The sequence below is a fragment of the Protopterus annectens genome, chromosome 2.part2 (genome assembly GCF_019279795.1).
Source record: "Protopterus annectens isolate FY-2018-M chromosome 2.part2, PAN1.0, whole genome shotgun sequence".
Classification (NCBI taxonomy): Eukaryota; Metazoa; Chordata; order Ceratodontiformes; family Protopteridae; genus Protopterus; species Protopterus annectens.
This window is the reverse complement of record NC_056730.1, coordinates 8,589,999-8,612,524: the sequence shown is the minus strand read 5'-3', so window position 1 is coordinate 8,612,524 and position 22,526 is coordinate 8,589,999. Positions and strand designations below refer to the sequence as shown.

Sequence of the window (22,526 nt, the reverse complement as noted above, 5' to 3'; positions counted from 1 at the left end):
ACCAACTGCAATATGAGGATGGGGGGACCACTGGACACCAGGGATTAATACATACGTACCACAGTGGCACTAAAGTATTATGAGGGAAACCATGTGAGAGTAGTAGGGAACAGACAGGTACAGGGACTGTGGTCTGTGTGTGTGTGTGTGTGTGTGTGTGTGTGTGTGTGTGTGTATACATATTTGTGTGACAGATTGACTGGAGGGAGAATGTTACCGCCTACATGAGTACCAGGTTACCACGGTGACATTCTGATTAGTCATGATCTACATGTCATTGTAATAAGTTCGATTCAAGAAACAAGCAAATCAGCTGATAATGAGGTCTTACCTCATCATGGCTAGTATATTTATGAATCATAAATGTTCAGTGTAAGAGCCTTTTTCTGCTAATGTTAGGAACTTTAATGAATTTAGCTTATCATATTCTGTAAATAAATTAATTTAGTTCTCTCTCTTAGACTACTCCTACAGTACCCCTGCCCAAAAATAACACAGTGAACTCTGGTTTCCTGGCTTACCAATAGAAGCATTTTATTACTTAAAGTTCCAGTTGTTTGCAAAACTGTCCAGCTAACACTGTAAATGCTCTATCTGACCATCAGAATTATTTGCAGAAATAAAATAAAACAGTGGAGCACTCCTGAGTGTGTCAGACATCAGATGATATGTTAAACCAAGTTCCTCCTGTCTGCTTTAGTTAGTGGTATCTCAAGTGGATGTAAATGATCCCACAGCACCCATAGAAAAGAGTAGGGGAAGGTCCTTGTTGCCCAGGCCAAATTTGCCTTAGCAGTACAAATACCACCTCAGGTCCCCCTAAAAAGAGGCCACTAGCTTCGCCGGACTAACTAACTGAACACAGGATAAATAAAAAAAGTACTATTTCATTTTCCACCCACATAAAATGTGTCAGTTCCCAAGTCTTCCCACTGCTGCTGCTGCGACCCCCTAATCAGTATTCTGTGTCAGCCCCATGCATGGCTTTTGCACACGCGTGCTCCCTGAGCACAGCTCCTGTTTGCAGTTGGGATGTCCATTTGGGATGTCTACAACTCAGTGCCATTACATTCCACAATTATACAAATTCCAACTGCTTGCTGTAACACATTCAATGCCACAATGGTGACATGCACTTTTTATTGTGCTAACATGGACCACAAAACACCACTGCCATGTTGATGAGGTGATAAAGCACAAATGCTTCTTAAGTGAGTTGATAAAGCATTGCATTATCAGTCCTATAACACCCTATGGGGCTTGTAATGGCCCATGAAAATATTAGAAGGTGTGGCCAACTGACTCCATGTGCGTAATCACAAACATGTCCTACCATGCTACAGTATATGAGAATATGAAATCATGCTAAACTGTAGGGTGTCCACACTAGTGGCCCATCACTGCCCAATGCTGCTTTGGGTGGGCATGCTTCAGCTAGTTAGCATCAAGCTGAAATCTTGGATAGATAGTCTACTGCCTGTGAACATCATGCTAATGTGTGGTGGCTGCACTGCCTGTGAACACCATGCTAATGTGTGGTGGCTGCAGTGCCTGTGAACATCATGCTAATGTGTGGTGGCTGCACTGCCTGTGAACACCATGCTAATGTGTAGTGGCTGCACTGCCTGTAAACATCATGCTAATGTGTGGTGGCTGCACTGCCTGTGAACATCATGCTAATGTGTGGTGGCTGCACTGCCTGTGAACACCATGCTAATGTGTGGTGGCTGCACTGGTGCTCTTTATTATTTTATGCATGCGAGCTTTAGTTACACAGGTAGACATTGCCATCATGTCAATGTCAGTGTGGATCAAACTGCGATGCTGTTCATCAATGACTGTCATGTGCTGTCCACAACATGATCTCGACAGCTACCATCCATTTTTCATGCCTATAGATCAGCCATGGTTTCATCAAGCACTGGCATTGGAAGAGCTCCAGTCTGGTGCAAGAAGGAGTACAGGATTTTCTTTACCTTCTGCATAGAGACAGTAGTGATCACCTTTTGGGCATGACTGGATCCCTATTGTACAAGGTGGATTCATGGCAGCACCTTGCCAGGGAGCTGAGCAGTGACACTGGCATCCCTTGCTCTGGACAGCAATACTGTCAAAAGTACAGTAACCTACAAAGGTGTCACCCAGTCCTTCTCTGCCAATGGGGCAAAGATGTTAGGCAGGGAGAGCCAGCAGCTTTTTGAAAGTTGATTTCTATTACCTTGGCAGTGGTTTATAGGCCTTGTACATGCACCTATTTTTTTAATTAATTTGTCATGGATCTGCAGATGCATCTGCTGATGTGTTCCGGTTTGCAATATCACAGGAGACACAGACTAATCAGATGGCTTGCCAGCAGAGGCAAGCTGGGTTCTCCAGGCATCAGGGTAAAAATAGGATGCTGCTTTGGGTTTTATGATACAACATTACGTTGTACTTCACAAGCTTATCTGCTCCTATTATTGTTTGTTTTCTATGTTTCCTCTTCTGTCCATTTAATTTACTCATCTACATGATCACCTGTACCACTGCAAAGGCCACTGAGTTTCACTGCTCCCTTGGCCTGGCTCACTGCAGTGGTGAAGCCTACCCAGTAAAGACCAACCCAAAGGGCTCATTGCTGGGTTCATTAGCCATCTTTCAGTTGTGTGGGAGGTGAAATCTCTTCTTCTGAGAGTGATGTAAAGGGGCCCAACTGGATCACTGAGCTAAAAGTGTTGGAGCTGATGTGGACCAAGGTGAAACAGCAGCTTGATGTGGCTGGGCAGTCTCTTCACATGGCTTGTAGAATCATGCTTCTCCTTCGTCCAGACTATTGAGCTACCAGATGTTGTCCCTGCCCCTGATGTCAGAGATCATCAGGGCTGCACTGGCAGCCCCTTCATCCTACTCTTTCTTGATCATCACTGTGTTCTGCTTTCTTGTGTTTCCCTCCTCATTGCATTTTCGAGCCAATGCTGCCCATCACCAAAACCAAGCCAAGAAATGAAATTTATTATTAGGAATAATCAAATAAATTGAGGAACAAAAAAATATATAAAAACAGTTACTGTTAGACATGCAGAAAACAACATTGTTGGCAAAAATGGATCTTAATCTAAAACTGTGCACTAAGATTAACTAGACTAAAAACATAGTTAAACCAAAAAACATCAATAAATCTTCAAAGACACTTTGACTAGCGGTAGAGGTGCTGGATGATTCATGTGGGGGGGCTCTTTGATATTTCCTAATAATCCCATAAGAGTTGCGTTATACAGCCTAAGTGGGGGTGCAACAGTGTTGTAAGGGATTAGCCTCTGCCAACATGAAGGCAGATCCCTAAGTAACCAACCATAGATTTGGCATTACTTTCTTTGTCAAAGACCCTAATATTGTCACAAAAGCATGTAAATGAAGGGGTGTCCCCAACATGACTGCATTCCTGCCCCCCAGGATGGGCAAGTAGGCACTGTCCACACTGTTCTACACCCCTGCTCATCTTCTCCAGTGTGGAGCTACTACCTGAACTTTGGTCATCTGTCTGTGAGTGTTTTATCACTCTGTTTCACATAGTTGACTGATTATAGGATGCATTTAAGTCTCACAGCAATCCTCCCACTTATTTTGTGTGTGTGTGTGTGTGTGTGTGTGTGTGTGTATGTATATATATATATATATATATATATATATATATATATATATATGTGTATATATATATATATATATATATATATATATATATATATATGTGTGTGTGTGTGTGTGTATATATATATATATATATATATATATATATATATATATATATATATATATATATATATATACACATATACATATACATACAGTGGATATAAAAAGTGTACATGCTCCTGTTAAAATGCTCGGTTTTTGTGATATGAAAAATGAGACCACAATACATAACTTCAAAACTTTCCCACCTTTAATGTGACCTATAACCTGTACAATTCAATTGAAAAACAAACAAATGTGTTAGGGTGGAAATAAGGTGGCAGCATAAGTGCACACACCCTTAAACTGCTACTTTATTGATGCACCTTTTGATTTAATTACAGCATTCAGTCTTCTTGGGAAGGAGTCTATCAGCATGGCACATCTTGACTTGGCAATATTTGCCCACTCTTCCTTGCAAAAGTGTTCCAAATCTTTCAGATTGAGAGGTCATCTCTTGTGCACAGCCCCCTTCAGGTCACCCCACAGATTTTCTATTGGATTTAGATCTGGGCTCTGGCTGGGCCAATCCAAAACTTTAATTTTCTTCTGGTGAAGCCATTCTTTTGTTGATTTGGATGTATGCTTGGGGTCATTGTCATGTTGAAAGGTGAAATTCCTCTTCATTTTCATCTTTCTAGCAGACACCTGAAGGTTTTGGGCCAAAAGTGACTGGTATTTGGAACTATTCATAATTCCCTCCACCTTGACTAAAGGCCTAGTTACAGCTGAAGGAAAAGCAAAGCATGATACTGCCACCACCATGCTTCACTGTGGGGATGGTGATCTTTTGGTGATGCGAAGTGCAGTTTTTGCGCCAAACATATCTTTTGGAATTGTGGCCAAAAAGTTCAACCTTTGTCTCATCAGACCATAACACATTGTTCCACATGCTTTTGGGAGAGCTGATGTATTGTTTTGCAAATTTTAGCAGGGCCTGGATATTTTTCTGTGTAAGAAAAGGCTTCCATCTTGCAACCCTACCCCATAGGCCAGACATATGGAGAATACGGGAGATTTTTGTCACATGTAGCACACAACCAGTAATTGCCAGAAATTCCTGCAGCTCCTTCAGTGTTGCTGTAGGTCTCTTGGCAGCCACCCTGACCAGTTTTCATCTTGTCTTTTTATCAATTTTGGAGGGACGCCCAGTTCTTTGCAACATCACTGTTTCATATTTTCTCCACTTTTTGATGACTGTCTTCACTGTGTATATCCAATGCTGTGGAAATTTTTTTGTACCCTTCTTCTGACTGATACCTTTCAACAATAAGATCCCTTTGATGCTTTGTAAGCTGTCTGCGAACCATGGCTTTTGCTGTACCAGGCAACTGAGTAAATGTCAAGAAAATCCTACTAGGAGAGCTGAACTTTATTTGGGGTTAATCAGTCTTTTTAATTGCTAACAGGTGTGTACCCAAGAAGACTGAATGCTGTAATTAAAGCAAAAGGTGCTTCAACAAAGTATTAGTTTAAGGGTGTGCACACTTATGTAACCAGTTTATTGTATATTTTTTATTTTTTATATTTTTATCCCTAACAGATTTGTTTGTTTTTCAATTGAATTATACAGGTTATAGGTCACATTAAAGGTGGGAAATAGCTATGTGTATATGTATCTACAGTATCTATATGGATATATATATATATATATATATATATATATATATATATATATATATATATATATATATATATATGTGTATATTAGTTAGGGGATGTGTGGGGGGGTGCAGCCCCCAACAAGGGGGTGCAGGGGGCTTGCCCCCCTGCATAAACGGGATGTTAGGTGTAGGGGTTAGGGAGTTATGGCAAGGGTGACACTGTTGTTATAAAATGTCGTTGTTGACATTTTCGGCATTAACAGCTGATTTTCGACATTAGGGCCATTAGGTCATGTGTACTTTGGCACTGTTAAGTACCGTTTTTATTCTAAACTTTGACATTTTAATAGTAAACACATATATATATATATATATATATATATATATATATATATTTATTTATTTATTTATATATATATATATATAGGATCATAGGTTGGTACTAAGCTATTAGCCCTAGGGCCTATACAAACCTAGCCATAACAATTTCTTCCCAGAAATTTTACTTCCCTGCTCCCCTGTCTAGCAGGGTGACTGACGTGATCCCCAGGGTGAATTTCCTATCTCCCATCCAATCGTCAAGGTTACTTTTGAAGAGGGCCAAAGTGGTGCTCAGCTTGACATGTATGGGCAGTCTATTCCAGAGTATGGGGAGTCCTTGGGACAGGAACCTATCCCTCCAGCATGTTTTGTTCATTGTGATGACCAAGTTTAGATCCCTGGAGTGTGTGGCTCTGAGGGATTTGGATTTCTTTAAGTGTAGCATGTCCAACAACTCTGGGTTTGACATGGCTTTGTATGTTAAGCAGAGATCGTCTCTGAGTAGGTGATATGTAACAGAGTATAGCTGGAGTTTTTGTAGACGGTCAGCATAGGGCATCTGCTTTAGGCTTGTGATACTTTTAGTGAGGTATTTCTGTGGCCTTTCTAGTTGTTGCAGATGTCTGGTGAGGTACATACCAAATGGGGTGTTGTACTCTGTAATGGGTCTAATGAGGGATGAGTATAGTGGGACAATGACCTCCTTTTTTCTGGATGAAAAGCCCTTAGTGATGAGATGTGCCACATAGAAGGATTTCCTGACTGTTGTGGCAATGTGGTTATCGAAGGTGAGAACACTGTCCACCTGTGTCCCTAAGTCCCTTATCACACTTTCGGTGTTTAGTGCACTGCCACTTATGTGGTAATTCATGGGTACATGTTTTTTCCCAAACGGGATAACTATACATTTCTTGCCATTGAGCTTGAGCCCATGGCTCTGGCACCATGCATCTGTTTCCGTAAGGCCCTTTTGTAGAATGTCCACATCATTTAGGGATTCAGTAATGACTCCCAGTTTGCAGTCATCTACAAACTTTGTGCCAGAGTCCCTTAGTGCTGGCCTGTACTTCAGAGAAGTAGATGCCAAACAAGAGCGGTCCCAGGACTGAACCCTGAGGAAGTCCACTTGTCATTTTTCTGCAGCTGGATTTTGAGTCGGCTACTTTTACAGTGTGGGTTCTGTCAGTAAGCCAGTTAGCAACCCATCGAGTGACGTAGGGGTTAATGCCCAGCTTAGGAAATGTATCTATGATTCCAGAGTGGGGGATGGTGTCAATGGCCTTGGTGAGGTCCAGATAGGCTGTGTGGACTGCCTTGCCCTTGTCCACGGCTCTCGAGACTAATTTGAAGAAGTCAATCAAGTTGAGGGGACAAGATCGTCCTTTTATGAAGCCAAACTGGGTAGGGTCCAGTGTTTGAAGGTTGCCAATGTCTTTGTTTATAAGTTCCATGATAATGCATTCCATGGATTTGCAGATCAGGCTCATCAGCCAAGGTGGATCCCTCCTTTTGGAGTGGGATAACTGTAGCTGTGCACCACTGATTGGGCACGAAGCCTGAGGTGAGGCTATGATTAAACATGACACTTAGGTGAGGTAACAGTTCATTTTGTAGTTCATGTACTGCACAGCCTGGGATGTCGTCTGGTCCCAAGGATGTTGTATTCTTAGCTTTGGAGAGTGCGTTTTTTACCTATGTGGCCGTGATTACCGGAATTTGGCAATATTTTGTTATTGAGATGGGCCCTTTAGGGGGTGAGAGGGGGGTGAAGTTGGCACTGAATCAATCTGCCAGGATATTGGCAATATCCTTGGGATTAGCATATTTAATGCCATTCTGTTGTAGCTCATAGCAGATCTGAGCATTGCTTTTTGAATTCTTGACATAACTATAGAATGCCTTGTGGTTGTCTTTGGAATCTTTGGCAATTTTATTTTCGTAACTAGCTTTGGAGGGTTTTATGAGGGATCTCAGCTTCTTACTGAGGCTGGTAAGGGAGTATTTTGCATCCTGGGATTTTCCTCTTTTCTGCAGCAGTTTTTTCCTTCTGTTGTGTAGTTTGTTTATGGCAGGGGACCACCAGATTGGCTTCCTTTTTTTGGAGGAGAGCGTCTTGGTTCTATTAGGAATGGCACAATTCATGCACGAGTGGATGTGCTCGTACAGTGCCTTAGTGTAGGATTCAGCAGTTGAACTTTCAGTTCCCGTCTGCATGGGTGTCATGAAATTTGTCACTTCTGACTTGAGTAGCATGAAGCTGGCTTTGGAGAAGTTTTTTATGGAGGTTTCACTACTGGGGGGTGTGGGTGGGATGTGGACATCAAGGGTGATTAGCTTATGGTCAGGCCTGGCCAATGAGGGGGTGACCACTGGTGTGGAACATCGATCTCCCATGTTGGTAATGACCAGGTCTAGGATATCTGAACCCCTGGTGGGACTATGGATTAGTTGATCCAAGGTGTTGAAATTTATGAATTCCAAGAACCGTTGGGCAAAGGTGTTGGTACCTGAGTAGTTTTCCAAATTAATGGCAGGGTAGTTGAAATCACCTATATATATATATATATATATATATATATATATATATATATATATATATATATATATATATATATAATGTGTGTGTGTGTGTGTGTGTATATATATATCTATATATCTATATATATATATATATATATATATATATATATATATATATATACAGAGAGAGAGAGAGAGAGAGTGAGAGATATGCGTGTGTGTGCATTTCTAATGGACCAGAACTCAATGGGTTGATACAAAAACAAAGTTGAAAATATGACTGAGGTTCAGACCCATCAAAAGTGGGGTATTATTGTTACATTTATACAAGTTGTATAACAAAAGAGTGGGTGGGGAGGAACATGGAAGATTTGTCAGGCAGTAATAAGAGTGTGCTTCTCTAGGCTTAATGATTGGATAATGGATGCCAAACCCGGGGGTGGGGGGGTGGGGGGGTTACCATGTTGCTCTGCTTTCCACATTCTAATTAAGAACTGAAAGTCTGCTTCAGAGACTTGAATCAAATCTATACTACACAGATGCAAAATCCAAATAAACTTTACAAGTTAAGCATTTAAAATTGAACTCACTGTCTTTCTGCCATGCATATTGTTCTGTGATGCTTTTGCTTTTGTGCTTCTTCCGATCCATCCTTCTAGTTGTTAGCGTGTAGGACCAGTTTTCCATGAGATTCTGTTGGTATACCTATCTGTTTGCATATATTCTTGTAAAATATATCCCGTGCTTCACTTATATATTTCCAGAATAGTTTATTAATCACCGTTACCTTTTTAAATCCAGGGCACACTAATACTATAATTCTCACATTATCTAAGTCAAGTGTGAATGCTTAAGATATTTTCCTCTAAATTCTATTGGTATACCTATTGGTCTGGATATGACATTTCTGTATAACAATCCTTTGGTTCAGTCATATACTTCCAATATGACTTAACTGTCTCCTGTTACCATTTTAAATCCACGGAATGCTTATACTATTATTCTCACGTTATCTCAGTCTTCATTGACAGTGTTTTAAAACAGTCGCCTAGATGTAAGAAGCATACTTTAGTTCAATACCTTAGGATATTATAGGGCTGGGTGCAGGCTACAATATTATTTATGTCTTTCCATCCCTGGGGGCCACTTTCACTTCCTGCTGAATGGTGTAGGTCTTGGTTTTTGCTCCAGAAAAACATTATATCTTGCAAATGAAGTTTTACCTCCTGGTGATTCTCTTCACTGTAATCAGCTGGTTATATTTTCACTGAAAAGTTTAAGCATATCCATAGCGATCTGGGGCATTCCAATTATAATTTAACTTTTAAGTTTGAATTTAATTTATTTTTCATTTATCTTGGATCTGAATTTTGTAGCTTTGGTCTAAATTCCCTGGCTTATTTCCAGCTATTCATTTGGGGTACCAGTGAGCTTTCTAGACCATATAAATGTTAGCTGTCTAACGCTGTCACCTTCTGGGCCATTGTTTGTTTGTTTGTGTCTTTCGGCATTTCCCGGTTAGGGGTTGCCACAGCGGAAGTCCGGTCCGCTAATGATTGGTAGTGGATTTTTATGTACTGGGTTACCAGCCCTGATGCACAACCTTCAACGAAGGTACGCCCCATTCACGTATTCCTCCACACAGAAGATGCTCTAGCTGAGAATCAAATGGGACAACGTCTTGCTATGCGGTGACAACGCTATCGCAGCACCACCACCGCAGATCACCTTCTGGGCCATTGTAAACGATCAAATAGCATTCCTTGATACAAACGGCAATGCACATTATTTTCATGGCTTTCTGATAATGTGCATGAGACTATCGCTCCAGCATTACAGCAGTACACTCTTGGTAATACCTTCATCCACTGGTGGTTGATTCTACATTACTTGGCTGGGGGCGTCCCACTATTAGGTAAAAATGGGCCTACTCCTACCCTTATTTTTTAATAACTAGTCATTCATCCCTTTGATTGACAAAACTTAGATCTCTAACCAGACTTCACTTGGGTTCCTCAAAACAGTAGAGCACAATGCTATTAACTTGGGTGGTACCTGCATTTAGATTCCTACTAAGAATTGAAAGAACAATGCTAACTTTTCCAGAAAACACTGATGCCCACAGCTCCTTGGACTTATCTACCAAAGCCATAAAGGAAACACTCCTTTCATTAGGAGCCTCTGATCCGCAATGTGGAGTTAGGGAAAGACCACATCACAATATGCACCACTTCTAGGAAACAGCGGCCACAGACCCCACAACTTCTGACTTTAGGAGTGAAGAATCCTTCTCAAAATGGCAATGACTGGATTCCCACAATTTAAAAATATAGCTCTGAGAGATTCCTCCATATTAGGTATGGTAGTTGGCAGAGGACATTTTTCCAGTCATTTTTTCAACAGGATATAGATATATGTTGAAGTTTGATTCCTGGGTCCTCCGCCTTTACACTGGAGGTCTGGGTCACACTCAACTTTGGGGCAGGCATGAATGTACTTATTATTTATTACTTTTTCCAAACATGATATACAGCTTTTCCTAACATGATATATAATCCCTTCCACTCTGATTCATTTATATTTTTTGGGCTTCCAAACTATGTCCTGGCAAGACTGTGAGCTAAGATCCCTACTAAGATAGGAAGCATGCAAACCTGTAACCTGTCAGGATTCCTCTCTAGGATTTATTTTGGCGTGGAGGATAGCACAGCTGAATGATAACTTGGACCCCAGTACATTAATAGGCTGAACAGCATACTACCCCATTTCATGATTCTAAGGATTTCCTCATTGGCCTCAGGATATTCACCTTCCCAGTGACTGAAGGTTGAGTAAACATCAGTAACCTATGCAACAGGGGGCTGGTTGACCTAGAGATGTTTTATGGTCCTTGGCGATATATTGGGTATATCAGTGCTGGTTATCCTCTCACTGATAAAGAGTCTTGTGGCTTTCTTGAATTTTAAGATTCTACTGAAAATGGTGGTTTCTTTAAATCCACAGGTTATGTGCAATCTTAATTTTTTAACTAAAGTATTAGTAAATGATAACAGCCACAATGTTGGACCACATTTGAGGCCAGCTAACATCCTCTTTCTTTAGTTACAACTCAACCTAGGTACAGAATCTTCCTCATTGCTCCTCCATGTGCAACGGAGGGCCTTGCCACTTACCAAGGGTCTTCCCATGATGTTGGTAAATGTCTGCAATTGGCATTGGCACTTTGATCCCACAGTATTCCCACCTTTGAGGACAGGATTGATATGCACCCTGGTTCATGCTTCTTAGGCTAAGGAGAGCTAGAGCAACTTTAGGCTCTGTGGCTGTCTGCATTACATTTTGTGGCTTGAGGGTGGGCTTTGTCCCCCCTGCAGGAGTGTTTCATCTTGGATGTTGAAGGTGGTGGGCCCTCCATTCTGCCACGAGGATGGACACCATGGGGATGGAGCTGATTTGTAGATGCAGGGTTGTTAAAGAGTAACACATGGGTACACTACAGAAAGGGGTAGTCAGACAAGCAAACACAGGCTACTTCTTTGCCTCATGGAGTGCAGGATTGCTGGACAATTAGTTACAGGGTGCTTGGTTCATCAGAAGGTTAAATGGGATAGCAGATATTCTTATAACCTGTTTTGAGATCAACTGCTTTCTTCCCACCACCATCTATACAGATCAGCTCACAATATGCACCAAACCTCCTGTAAAAGTGAAAGTAACACAATAGGGATTTCTTTGGTATTTTAGATTCAATGCATTTCATGGGATATATATTTTTATTTGGACTGAATGCTGGACAGTTAGTACCAGGGTGTATGTTTTATTTGAAGATTAAAAATGGTAGCATTATAACCTGGATTCATTTCAACTGCTCTTATAGCCCTCCTACCCCCTCTATGCAGGTCACCTTACAACACATGCCAAACCTTCCGTAAAAGTGGAGAGGAACACAATGGCAATTTCTTTGGTATTTGACTTCAGACTTTTTATTTTTAATTTATTTAAACTTACAAGATGACTGCTAACAGTGATGTAACATATGGAATTACTCAAACATGGGCTAATGCTTGAACCTGTGGAGTGCTGGAATGCTGGACAGTCAGTACAAGGATGTCCCATTAATTGGAAGTAGCAGAAGACACTGTTAAAAGCTGGTTTGAATCCAGCTGCCTCCCACCCCCTCTACACAGACCTGCTTATATCACAAGCCAAACATCCTGTAAAAGTGGGAGGTAACACAATGTGAGTTTTCACTGGCATTTCAATGACACATGGTATTATTTTTATAATTTAAATATACCTAATTAACACTAGATTAAACTGTTTTTAAGATTTTGGTCCCACATTCTCAAAACTCAAAGGATGGTTTTGAAGAAGCTCAAAAGTGAAAGTATCACAGAACAGTGCTCATGGCAAAAAAGGACAGTGACTTTAAGTTTAACTGATCAACTTGTCAGATTTATTTGGATTTTGAATCTATGTACTGTAGATTTGGTTCAAGTCTCAGAAATGGACCTCAATTCTTAATTAGAATGTTACATGAACTGGATCTGAGGGGAAGGTAGATTAACATGGGAGTGCACCCCTGGATTTGGCATCCATCATACAATCACTAAGTATGTAGAGGCACTCCATTAGAACTGCCCTCACATTAAGTCTGGGGAGGTGCCCCATTAGCACCCCCCCAGCTCCTCCAACCAGAGATGGCTCCCTGTTCCTCACTGTCCACGTTTTGTATACAACATATATAAATATAACAGCACTTGGTTGAAATACTTATATGCACAGCAGCACTTATCCATCCTACAATAAAAAGAACTGAGTAACTGCAACCAAGACTGAGGTCTCTAGAGTGCTTTATTTCATGGTTACTGTATTTTTAACTACAAATTTGTGGCTTTCAAAAGTGGGCACTAAACAAGGGTGGTCTCAGCAGAAATTCTCCAGCAAAATCTCTCCCAGCCATCTGGATGATAGCATTCAGGACTCTTCCACTTATCTTTTACACTTCAGGTAAGGAAATGGCACAGACCATTGACATCTTATTTCAGGTGCAAATGTCTCAGCACAACAGAATGTCTGCAGCAATAAATATGAGCAATACAAATTGAAATCCTAATCCACATATAGCTTTACAGCAATACCATTAGCACATTTGAGAAAAAAAATTAATATTTAAGAGATTGTACCTTTACACGTTCTTGTCGAAGGAAGTATGCTGTGGCATGCAGGACATCTGCTGCGTGGGTGGAATTATGGTATGAGTTTGATGCATGGTAATTTGCTTCAATAACTTGGAGCCAAGATCGAAGTGCTGCCTCTGAGCAGTCCAGAAATTCACAAACTCCAAAGCGAGCAAAGATCTTCAGACCGAGGTAAACTAGTGGCCTGCACAAGAACAACATTGTGATAACTTCTGCGACAGGAGAAATTAACTATATTATACATTTACTTTGTCATCTGTGTGGTGATTTTGTAATAGTCATTATGGGATTTATAAGTATGTAGTTTTCTTTCCATTGCACAGTACATAAACTCAATATTTATTATCATTTTTGGTTGTTTTATAGTCTGTCATATTACATTCGCCATAAAATAAAACATAGCTGTACTGTTTACTGTTTAGGAAATACTTGTAAGTAACTGGAAATTAAAATCATGCCACTGCACTGAAGGTAGGTTGCAACAAGGAACCACACTGAAACTGTACTTTTTATTTGGTGAGCAGATGTTTTCATTTCTGCCAGTTATTGATAGTAACATCTAGAATGCTACTCACTGTAAGCAAGGAACTGATGAGTTGTAACATCCCTGAAATATAAACTACAGGGTATTGGTAGCAGTTTATAAAAACTGTACTATAGAAACTGACATAATCATGAAAAATATCACTGTTAGGCTTCTGTACACTATTCAAGATGTACTTGCAGCTATGTGAATGCTGCTGTATACGTTCAGTCTGTGCTTTCACACTACAAATTCAGTTCTCCATTTTTAGTTTTTCAAAATTAAAATCACCAAGACTATTAGGAATTAAAATATGTTGCTCAAGTGGCTTTACTTAGCTCCCTGAGTATGTTTTCAATGTCTACACAGCTCCCCTTTCTGTGCCATTGAGCCCCAATGCTTCAAAAGTACCTTCTGACAAATTCTACATGCTCAACCTGTGTCGAGTTGAAATGAACGTTTTAAATTTTTATTAATTCTCATCATTTCCTGCTGACAGTTTACTTGTACTCTTTTCTCAATGTGTTTAATGCCTTTTCTGACTTCATTGTACCGTTTTCACTTTAATAGCACCAGTACATTGTTCATTCACATGTTTCTATTCAACAATATGTACATTCCATTGAATATGCTTACCTTTAGTTTTACATATCTTTGAAAGATGCTTCTTTGTTTCACATATTCTGCAAAAATTGATTAAAGCAGTACAGCATGTTTTCTTCATGTTTACAATTAGTGGGTGTGTGGCTTTACTGGCCTCAGTGTAATCATACAGACTTAAAAAGTAAAAAAGTCAAGGCCATTCAGAAGCCATGAAGCTGAAATGCTTGATGTCTTTAAGGGGTCATTTGCATAGACCCTATGGGCCTCCATTTTCACAGGTTTAAGATATCACATTCCTCCTCCCAACAAATTCCAACACATGTGAGAGATGCAACCATATAGCCAAACTGGAGGCTAAGCTCTCTCAACTCAGTAATGGCGTAACCAGTCAGGAGGAGAAGGAAACCACACTCACTACAATTCCAGTCTCACATAGACCTACCATGACAGCAAACCAAACACATAAAAACACAAAAACATACTCGGAGGCTCTAAATAAAAATCTGCCTAAGCAGCAGAGACCTCCAAAGCAGACACCCAAGCAACCGCTACCCCAAAACAAAACACGTGCAACACATATCTCACAAAGCCAGTGTGCTGAACAGTCACAGCCCTTAAGGCTAAACAACACACCTGATACACTTGTAATAGGTGACTCTATCATCAGGCACACTGACGTCCTGCTCACCAGGCTGAACAAGGAGAAGGTCACGGTGAGCTGCCTGTCAGGCGCTAGGATCTGCCACATAACACAAGCACTCAGGTCACTCCAAGGCAAGTACAAATATGACTCAGTCATTGTCCATGCTGGTGTGAATGACCTGAGACGTACCTGCCTGGACTACATGAAAAGAGACATAGAGGAGCTCTCTGAGCATGTAGTCCAGGCTGGTATGACCCTGACCTTGAGTAGCATCTTACCCTCACCAAGAATGATGCCGCAATATGAAGACAAGATGATCAATTTCAACAATTGGCTTAAGTATTGGTGTCATTCAAAGGGGATCCAATGCCTGTCAGCTTCGCTAGGGACGGCTTGCACCTGTCACCCCTGGGCTTTCGGATATTGGCAAAGGCTCTTGCTACCCCCATAGTGCCTTTTTTAGGCAAGGCTCAAAAGACAAACCCAACTCCATAGGTATCACAAGGGATAAGAAACTAAGAGTAATGCTACTCAACGCCAGAATTCTAAACCTCAAGATGCACACACTCAAAACTCTCCTTAGCATGGAGAACATCGATATCTGTGCAGTAACAGAAACCTGGTTCAAGGCTCCCAAGAGCACCCTAGCACTACCAGGTTATACCTCATACCATGCTTTTCAGCCCCAAAACTTGGACCGAACCACAAAAGGAGGGGGAGTATCTATATTCGTCAAAGATACCCACACCTCCAGGTTGGTGGCACAGCACAAAGCATCAGAGACTATCCATATGCAACTAACAGTGGGTAAAACTGCCTTCCAGTTTATAGCCTGCTACAGACCACCCTCCCAAACTCAGGAACCCCACTCGGCCTTCCTGCGAACACTGGAAAATATGAAGGTCTCTCCAAACACCATTATATTGGGTGACTTCAACTACCCAAACATAGACTGGGAGCATTACTCTAGCTCCAACACCCTAGCCCAAAGGTTCCTAGAATTTATAAACTCAAATGCTATGGAACAACTTGTTACCACTCCCACAAGAGGGGAAAACATACTGGACCTGATCATCACCAACATGGGGACTCTATGCTCCAGACCAGAAGTGTATCCCTCACTGGTAAGATCAGACCATAAACTAATCTCACTGGATATTCACATCCCGACCCCTGTCCAGAAAACCACAGTGAAAAACTTCTCTAAAGCAAATTTCACACTCCTCAAAACCGAGGTGGAATCCTTCAAAGCCCCGGGCCTGTGGAAAATATGGCCCAGACCGCAGAATCCTTTATAAACGCATTCTATGAACACCTTCAGGAATGCATGGATCATGCAATCCCAAACAAAACAAAGACCCAATCCTCCAAAGGCAGACGTCCTGTCTGGTGGACCCCAGGCATAAACAAACTATACAAATGAAGGAGGAAGCTACTACATGATAGAGCAAAATCCCAAAAAGGGAAGGCATCTCTGATCAGTATTAGCAAAAAACTACAGGCACTCATAAAATCGTCTAAGGCCAGCTTCGAGAGAAATATTGCACAGGACACTAAGGATAATCACAAGGCTTTCTTTACTTATGTATGGAACCTGGGTGGGAATTCCCAGATATGCTCAGAATTAGTCCAAAATGACAAAAAATACACCGAACCCACAGACATTGCCAACATCCTAGCTGACAGGTTCAGCGCAAACTTCTCCTTCCCCTCCCCACCAAAAGGACAAATATCTATCCCAGCAGAGTGCTGCCCCCCTGACATCTCAGATGCTCAGGTAACAGCCGCCCTCTCCAAAGCAAAAAACACAGCATCAATGGGTCCAGATGGTGTCCCGGGCTGTGTCCTACATGAACTCCAAGAAGAGCTAAACCCAAACCTAAAACTACTGTTCAATCTCAGCCTTACTACAGGATATGTACCCAAAGAGTGGCGTACAGCAACAGTGGTCCCTCTCCACAAAGGTGGTGCCTCAACGGATCCTGGAAACTATCGCCCCATAAGCCTGACTAGCTTGGTCTGCAAAGCTATGGAAAGGATTATCATGGACCTCATAAATAAAGATATTGGAGACCTACAGACACTGGATCCTACCCAGTTTGGCTTTGTTAAGGACAGATCCTGCCTCTTAAACCTGGTCGATTTCTTTGAAACAGTCACCAAGGCCATTGATGAGGGGAAGGTGGTCCACACAGCCTACCTGGACCTCGCAAAAGCCTTTGATACAATACCCCACTCGGGTATTATAGATAAGCTCACCAGCTTAAATATAAACCCCTATGTCACTAGATGGGTTGCAAACTGGCTCAAGGACATAACCCACATGGTTAGAATTGCTGGAGCCATGTCAGACTCCAAACCAGTTACAAGTGGCGTCCCACAAGGCTCAGTCCTGGGACCTCTCTTGTTCGGTATATATTTCTCGGAGGTACAGGCCAACACGGAAGGACTGTGGCTGACCAAGTTCGCAGATGACTGCAAACTGGGCACCATAATAGACTCTCCAGCCGACACAACCATCCTCCAAAAGGGCCTCATAGAAACAGACAACTGGTGCCAGAACCATGGCCTCTAGCTAAACGCCAAAAAGTGTATAGCCATCCCCTTTGGCAAAAACAAATTGCCCACAAATTACCACATAGGTGGTAATCCATTAAGTACAGAAGAAGTAATTAGGGACCTGGGGACCCAAGTTGATAGCAATCTCTCATTTGACAACCACGTGGCCAAAGTGGTTAGAAAAACATTTTATATAGCCCACCTAATCATGAAGGGATTCACATCTAGATCAGGGGAGGTCATCGTGCCTCTTTACTCATCCCTCATCAGGCCCATAATTGAGTACAATGCCCCTTTTGGGATGTACCTTACCAGACACCTGCAGCAACTGGAAAGACCCCAAAAGTACCTCACCAAGAGGATCAAAGGGCTCAAACAGATGCCATATGCTGCCCGGTTAAAGAAACTCCAGCTCTACTCAGTGGCATACCGCCTGCTCAGAGGTGATCTGTGCCTGATGTATAAAGCCATGTCCAACCCGGAATTAATGGACATGCTGCACCTCAGAAAATCCAAATCCCATTGAGCTACGCGTTCGAGAGACTTGAACCTCAGCACTGAAATAAATAGGACATGCTGGAGGGACAGATTCATAACCCAGAGGCTCCCTTCACTCTGGAATAATATCCCAGTCCAGGTTAGGCAGAGTCCCTCATTGACTCTCTTCAAGAGGAATCTTGATGAGTGGATGGGAGATTGTAGGTTTACCCTAGGTATCACTTCAGTGTCACTGTTAGACAGAGGCACAGTATACTAACCTCGAAAAAGGGCATAGCAAAATTAATTTAAAATGGGTGGCGAAAGCCAAACACACTCTGGCTAGGCTTATAAATGCCCTAGGGCAAATAGCCTAGTATGAACCTATGAACCTATGAAAACTCTAGCTTGGTTGGGTTTTCTTGCAGTGTTTACTGAATGGTTTGTCTATGTGAACTTTTTAACCTTTGGTTTGTGAGGCTAGGCTTTCATATGTACCATACTTTCTGTGTACCTGATGGTTTTCTTTTTCACCTTTATTATTGGTACAAAATATTCACATTTTATTTATCATTTTGCCTGTTTATTCAATACTTTTTCTTAAACACATATGCTTCTTAATTTAGCAGTTGGTTTTGTTGTTAATTTCTTAAACCACAGACCCTGTGAGCTCCTCTTGTGCTTCCATACTGCATATCCTTGTGTCTAGATTAACTCTGCTAGACTCCAGTGTCACCAGCCCCCTTTCATCCTAGTGATGAGGGCTAGGTCTGTATCAGGGCTATAAGGTGGACAGAAAGGAATTCTGAGAGTTGCTTGTGCTGTTCATGGAAGGCAGGGAGCTTGCTGTTCTTAGAACTCTGCATCCATCATGCATGTGCACCATGGTCCAAGGGGTAATATGCTGTGCTGTGCATGGAAGGCAGGGAGCTTGCTGTTCTTAGAACTCTGCATCCCTCATGCATGTGCACCATGGTCCAAGGGTTAATATGCTGTGCTGTGCATGGAAGGCAGGGAGCTTGCTGTTCTTAGAACCCTGCATCCCTCATGCATGGGCACCATGGTCCAAGGGTTAATATGCTGTGCTGTGCATGGAAAGCAGGAAGCTTGCTGTTCTTAAAACCCTGCATCCCTCATGCATGTGCACCATGGTCCAAGGGGTAATATGCTGTGCTGTGCATTGAAGGCAGGGAGCTTGCTATTCTTAGAATCCTGCATCCCTCATGTATGTGCACCATGGTCCAAGGGTTACTATGCTGTGCTGTGGATGGAAGGCAAGGAGCTTGCTATTCGTAGAACCCTGCATCCCTCATGCATGTGTGGGATGGTCCAAGGGTTAATATGCTGTGCTGTGCATGGAATGTAGGCAGCTTGCTATTCTTAGAACCCTGCATCCCTCATGAATGTGCACCATGGTGCAAGGGTTAATATGCTGTGCTGTGCATGGAAGGCAGGGAGCTTGCTGTTCTTAGAACCCTGCATCCCTCATGCATGTGCACCACGGTCCAAGGGGTAATATGCTGTGCATGGAAGGCAGGGAGATTGCTATTCTTAGCACCGTGCATCCCTCCTGCATGTGTACTATGGTCCAAGGGTTAATATGCTGTGCTGTGCATGAAAGGCAGGGAGCTTGCTATTCTTAGAACCCTGCATCCCTCATGCATGTGCACCATGGTTCAAGGGTTAATATGTACAATGAAACCTTGTGATGAATGCTGCCTGCTTCCACCAGTGACATCATCTTGGACTCTCATCTTTCTTCTATCCCCCACAGCAGCTCATTCACATTTTACCCTGCTAATCAAGTCTAAGACATGCGGTTCACAGTCAGGACTTTATCATTCTATGCCATGCCTATGGCAACTATGTATCACTTGCTCTACATGCATCACATATTTTGATAATGTCTGGTCTGCTTCTCTTAATAGTTTGACCTGTTCCAGACTAGGAATTACCCTCATTCCTTATTAAATGACATGAAGGTAGACATTATGGGTGGAGGAATACTAAGCTTTGTCCCATTTCGGGGGGCTGCAGTACAGGCATGTTTAAGGGACTAGTGATCAACACTAATAACAAAGGGGGGTCCATGTTATTGACATTCAACAGGGATGCCCCCCCCCCATAATTAATGTTCTTAGGGAACCATGCAATTTGACATTTTCTTTTGATTGACAGTGATGTCAGGTGATGACCATGCAGTTACTCTCAGCAGGGGTAAAAATCTGAAAAGCTGACCGGAACATGGAGAGGACAGAACTGTAAATTATCAGTCTTCAGCAAAATGTTAAAATGTGACAAATGTAAATATTGTAAATTTGTCAGTGAGGCCCCATATGTCATTACTGAAGGGTACAGCAGAGTGAGTGAATGCCCAGGGTCATTTAATTGCAACTCTAAGGGGGTTGTTTATGTGTCCACTTGGGTTTCTGCTTAGTCTTCTGTGTTGGAAAGATCAAAAGATGGCTTAAGGATAGAATTTATGAGTGTACATGATATAAAAATGGCCAAGACTACTAATGCTTTGTTTTGGCATTCTATAATATGTAAGAACTTTAGGAGATTTACTTTTTCATGCTTTATAAAGTCAGAAGGAATGAGAGAGGAGGTAATACAGACAATTTGTTAGAGCGAGTTTATCTGCCAACTACGGTTTAATGCTGGAAATGAACGTGGTATCAATGAAAGCATATCTATCTCTAGTGTGCTTAAACAAAAATACATGACCATTTGACTTTGTTGAATATGTCCTGGCAATTATGGAATTTTACTATTTTATTTAATTTCCAGTTTTGAACATATGTTTTTATGTTTTTTTTTATACTATGATATTTAACAATTATTGTTAGAGGTCCGAAAGAGATAGTATTTCTTTTTTTGTTTGTGCCTTTAAGGAGGCCTGAACTTAATGTGTTTTAAACTGAATTTAGTTTGTGATCGAAGGAGAAAGTGTTTTAAACTCTGATGAAGTCTCCATTGTTTAAAGGAGGGAAATCATTCAGTTTTTAAAGTTTTGAACTTTTGATGTCCGGCTTGCTGTGGCTTCAATCCTTTTTTTATTTTTATTTCTGTTATTTTTTTACTATTGATTTATACATTTAGCAACTGGATGAGTGGGCTTGTTCTGAGACTCCTTTCAACTATAACCCAAGCAGAGCTGTGCAGTGCAAAAGTTACATTGTTGAAAACAGAACGGACATAAATATCAGTAGTATCATTAACAATATTATGAGCAATACAGCTGTCGCCAAGGAGGAATGAATGGATCGATGGGGTGATTGGGAGGGACAGCTGATGGTAACCAAAGGACAAAGCAAACATAAATTAATAAGGCTAGCCTACAAGCTGTCTTAAGAGAGTTACTAGTTTATGATACAAGTTCCTAGTGTCCAAAAGCAGAGCCATGACCTGGGAGAGAAAAAGTGTCTGCCCACTGCCCACAGAAGCAATCCTACAACTGCTACATTCATCTACAAATTTGTCAACAATAGCGCTGCTCACTACTTTGATCCACCACTTCTGTCCACCTTCCTTCAAAACCCCTTCAAAATATCTGCTTAAATATTAAAAATACTAGCGTATCCACAAGCGTAGAACCTTATTCTGGTTAGATGTCACTTTCATTTTACCAATTACCTGATATAACATATAACATTATATTCATAAATTTCTTCCCCTCATTGACTTTAAAATGGGCAAGGTGCTATTTAGCCCAGCCACACAACTACTACAATTGAAGGGTCACTTAATATGTATTTTTCCTCGCATTCTTTCTCATGAACATTATGATCCACGTTGGTCTCACTGATGAATCAATAAATCCTTTCCATTAACAACTTAGGACAAAGTCTAGTGATGGTCACCAGTGATACATTCTGTCTTTACATCAGTCCAATAGAAAATGTTTCCATCCATGACCCCATACTTAAATACCAAAGTAGCCTCAGCCACAGTCTGTGTAGACAGCATTATTAAACTGGCTTGAATGGCTCTTGAGATATTGTAGGATGTAGTCAAAATATTACATGCTCAGTATTTACTGTGCTTATTATGACTTTCATAATCCAGATTAAGTTCTACAATCTAATGAAAACTACCGCTGTATTGATTTGTTTGTACAGAGCAGTTTGCAATTTATCTTACTTTAGTAAGCCTTATGGCTCCAGAGATATGAACACTTGTTTGAAATGTGAGAACATAACTTGATTTTGTCAAAAAGCTCAGAATGCGGTCATTGGGAGTTAATAGTGTGGTCAAATTTACATTTACATAAATATCATCTTAGGATTCCCATGAAAATAAGTTACAACCTTATTGAAACTAAGTCAACAAAAGTGGATAATAATCTTAAAATGCGAAAACAA

At 41.3% G+C, this 22,526-nt stretch overlaps 1 protein-coding gene across 4 annotated transcripts in view; it reads right to left on the bottom strand.

Annotated features, from left to right (window-relative positions):
* PDE8B (phosphodiesterase 8B) overlaps positions 1-22,526 on the bottom strand; it is a 2,824,882-nt gene that overhangs the window by 145,195 nt on the left and 2,657,161 nt on the right. For all 4 annotated transcript variants that reach the window (XM_044063695.1, XM_044063696.1, XM_044063693.1 and 1 more), the window contains one exon: positions 13,343-13,541. In XM_044063695.1, coding sequence (XP_043919630.1) covers positions 13,343-13,541 — 199 coding nt within the window. The remainder of the gene's footprint in view (positions 1-13,342; positions 13,542-22,526) is intronic.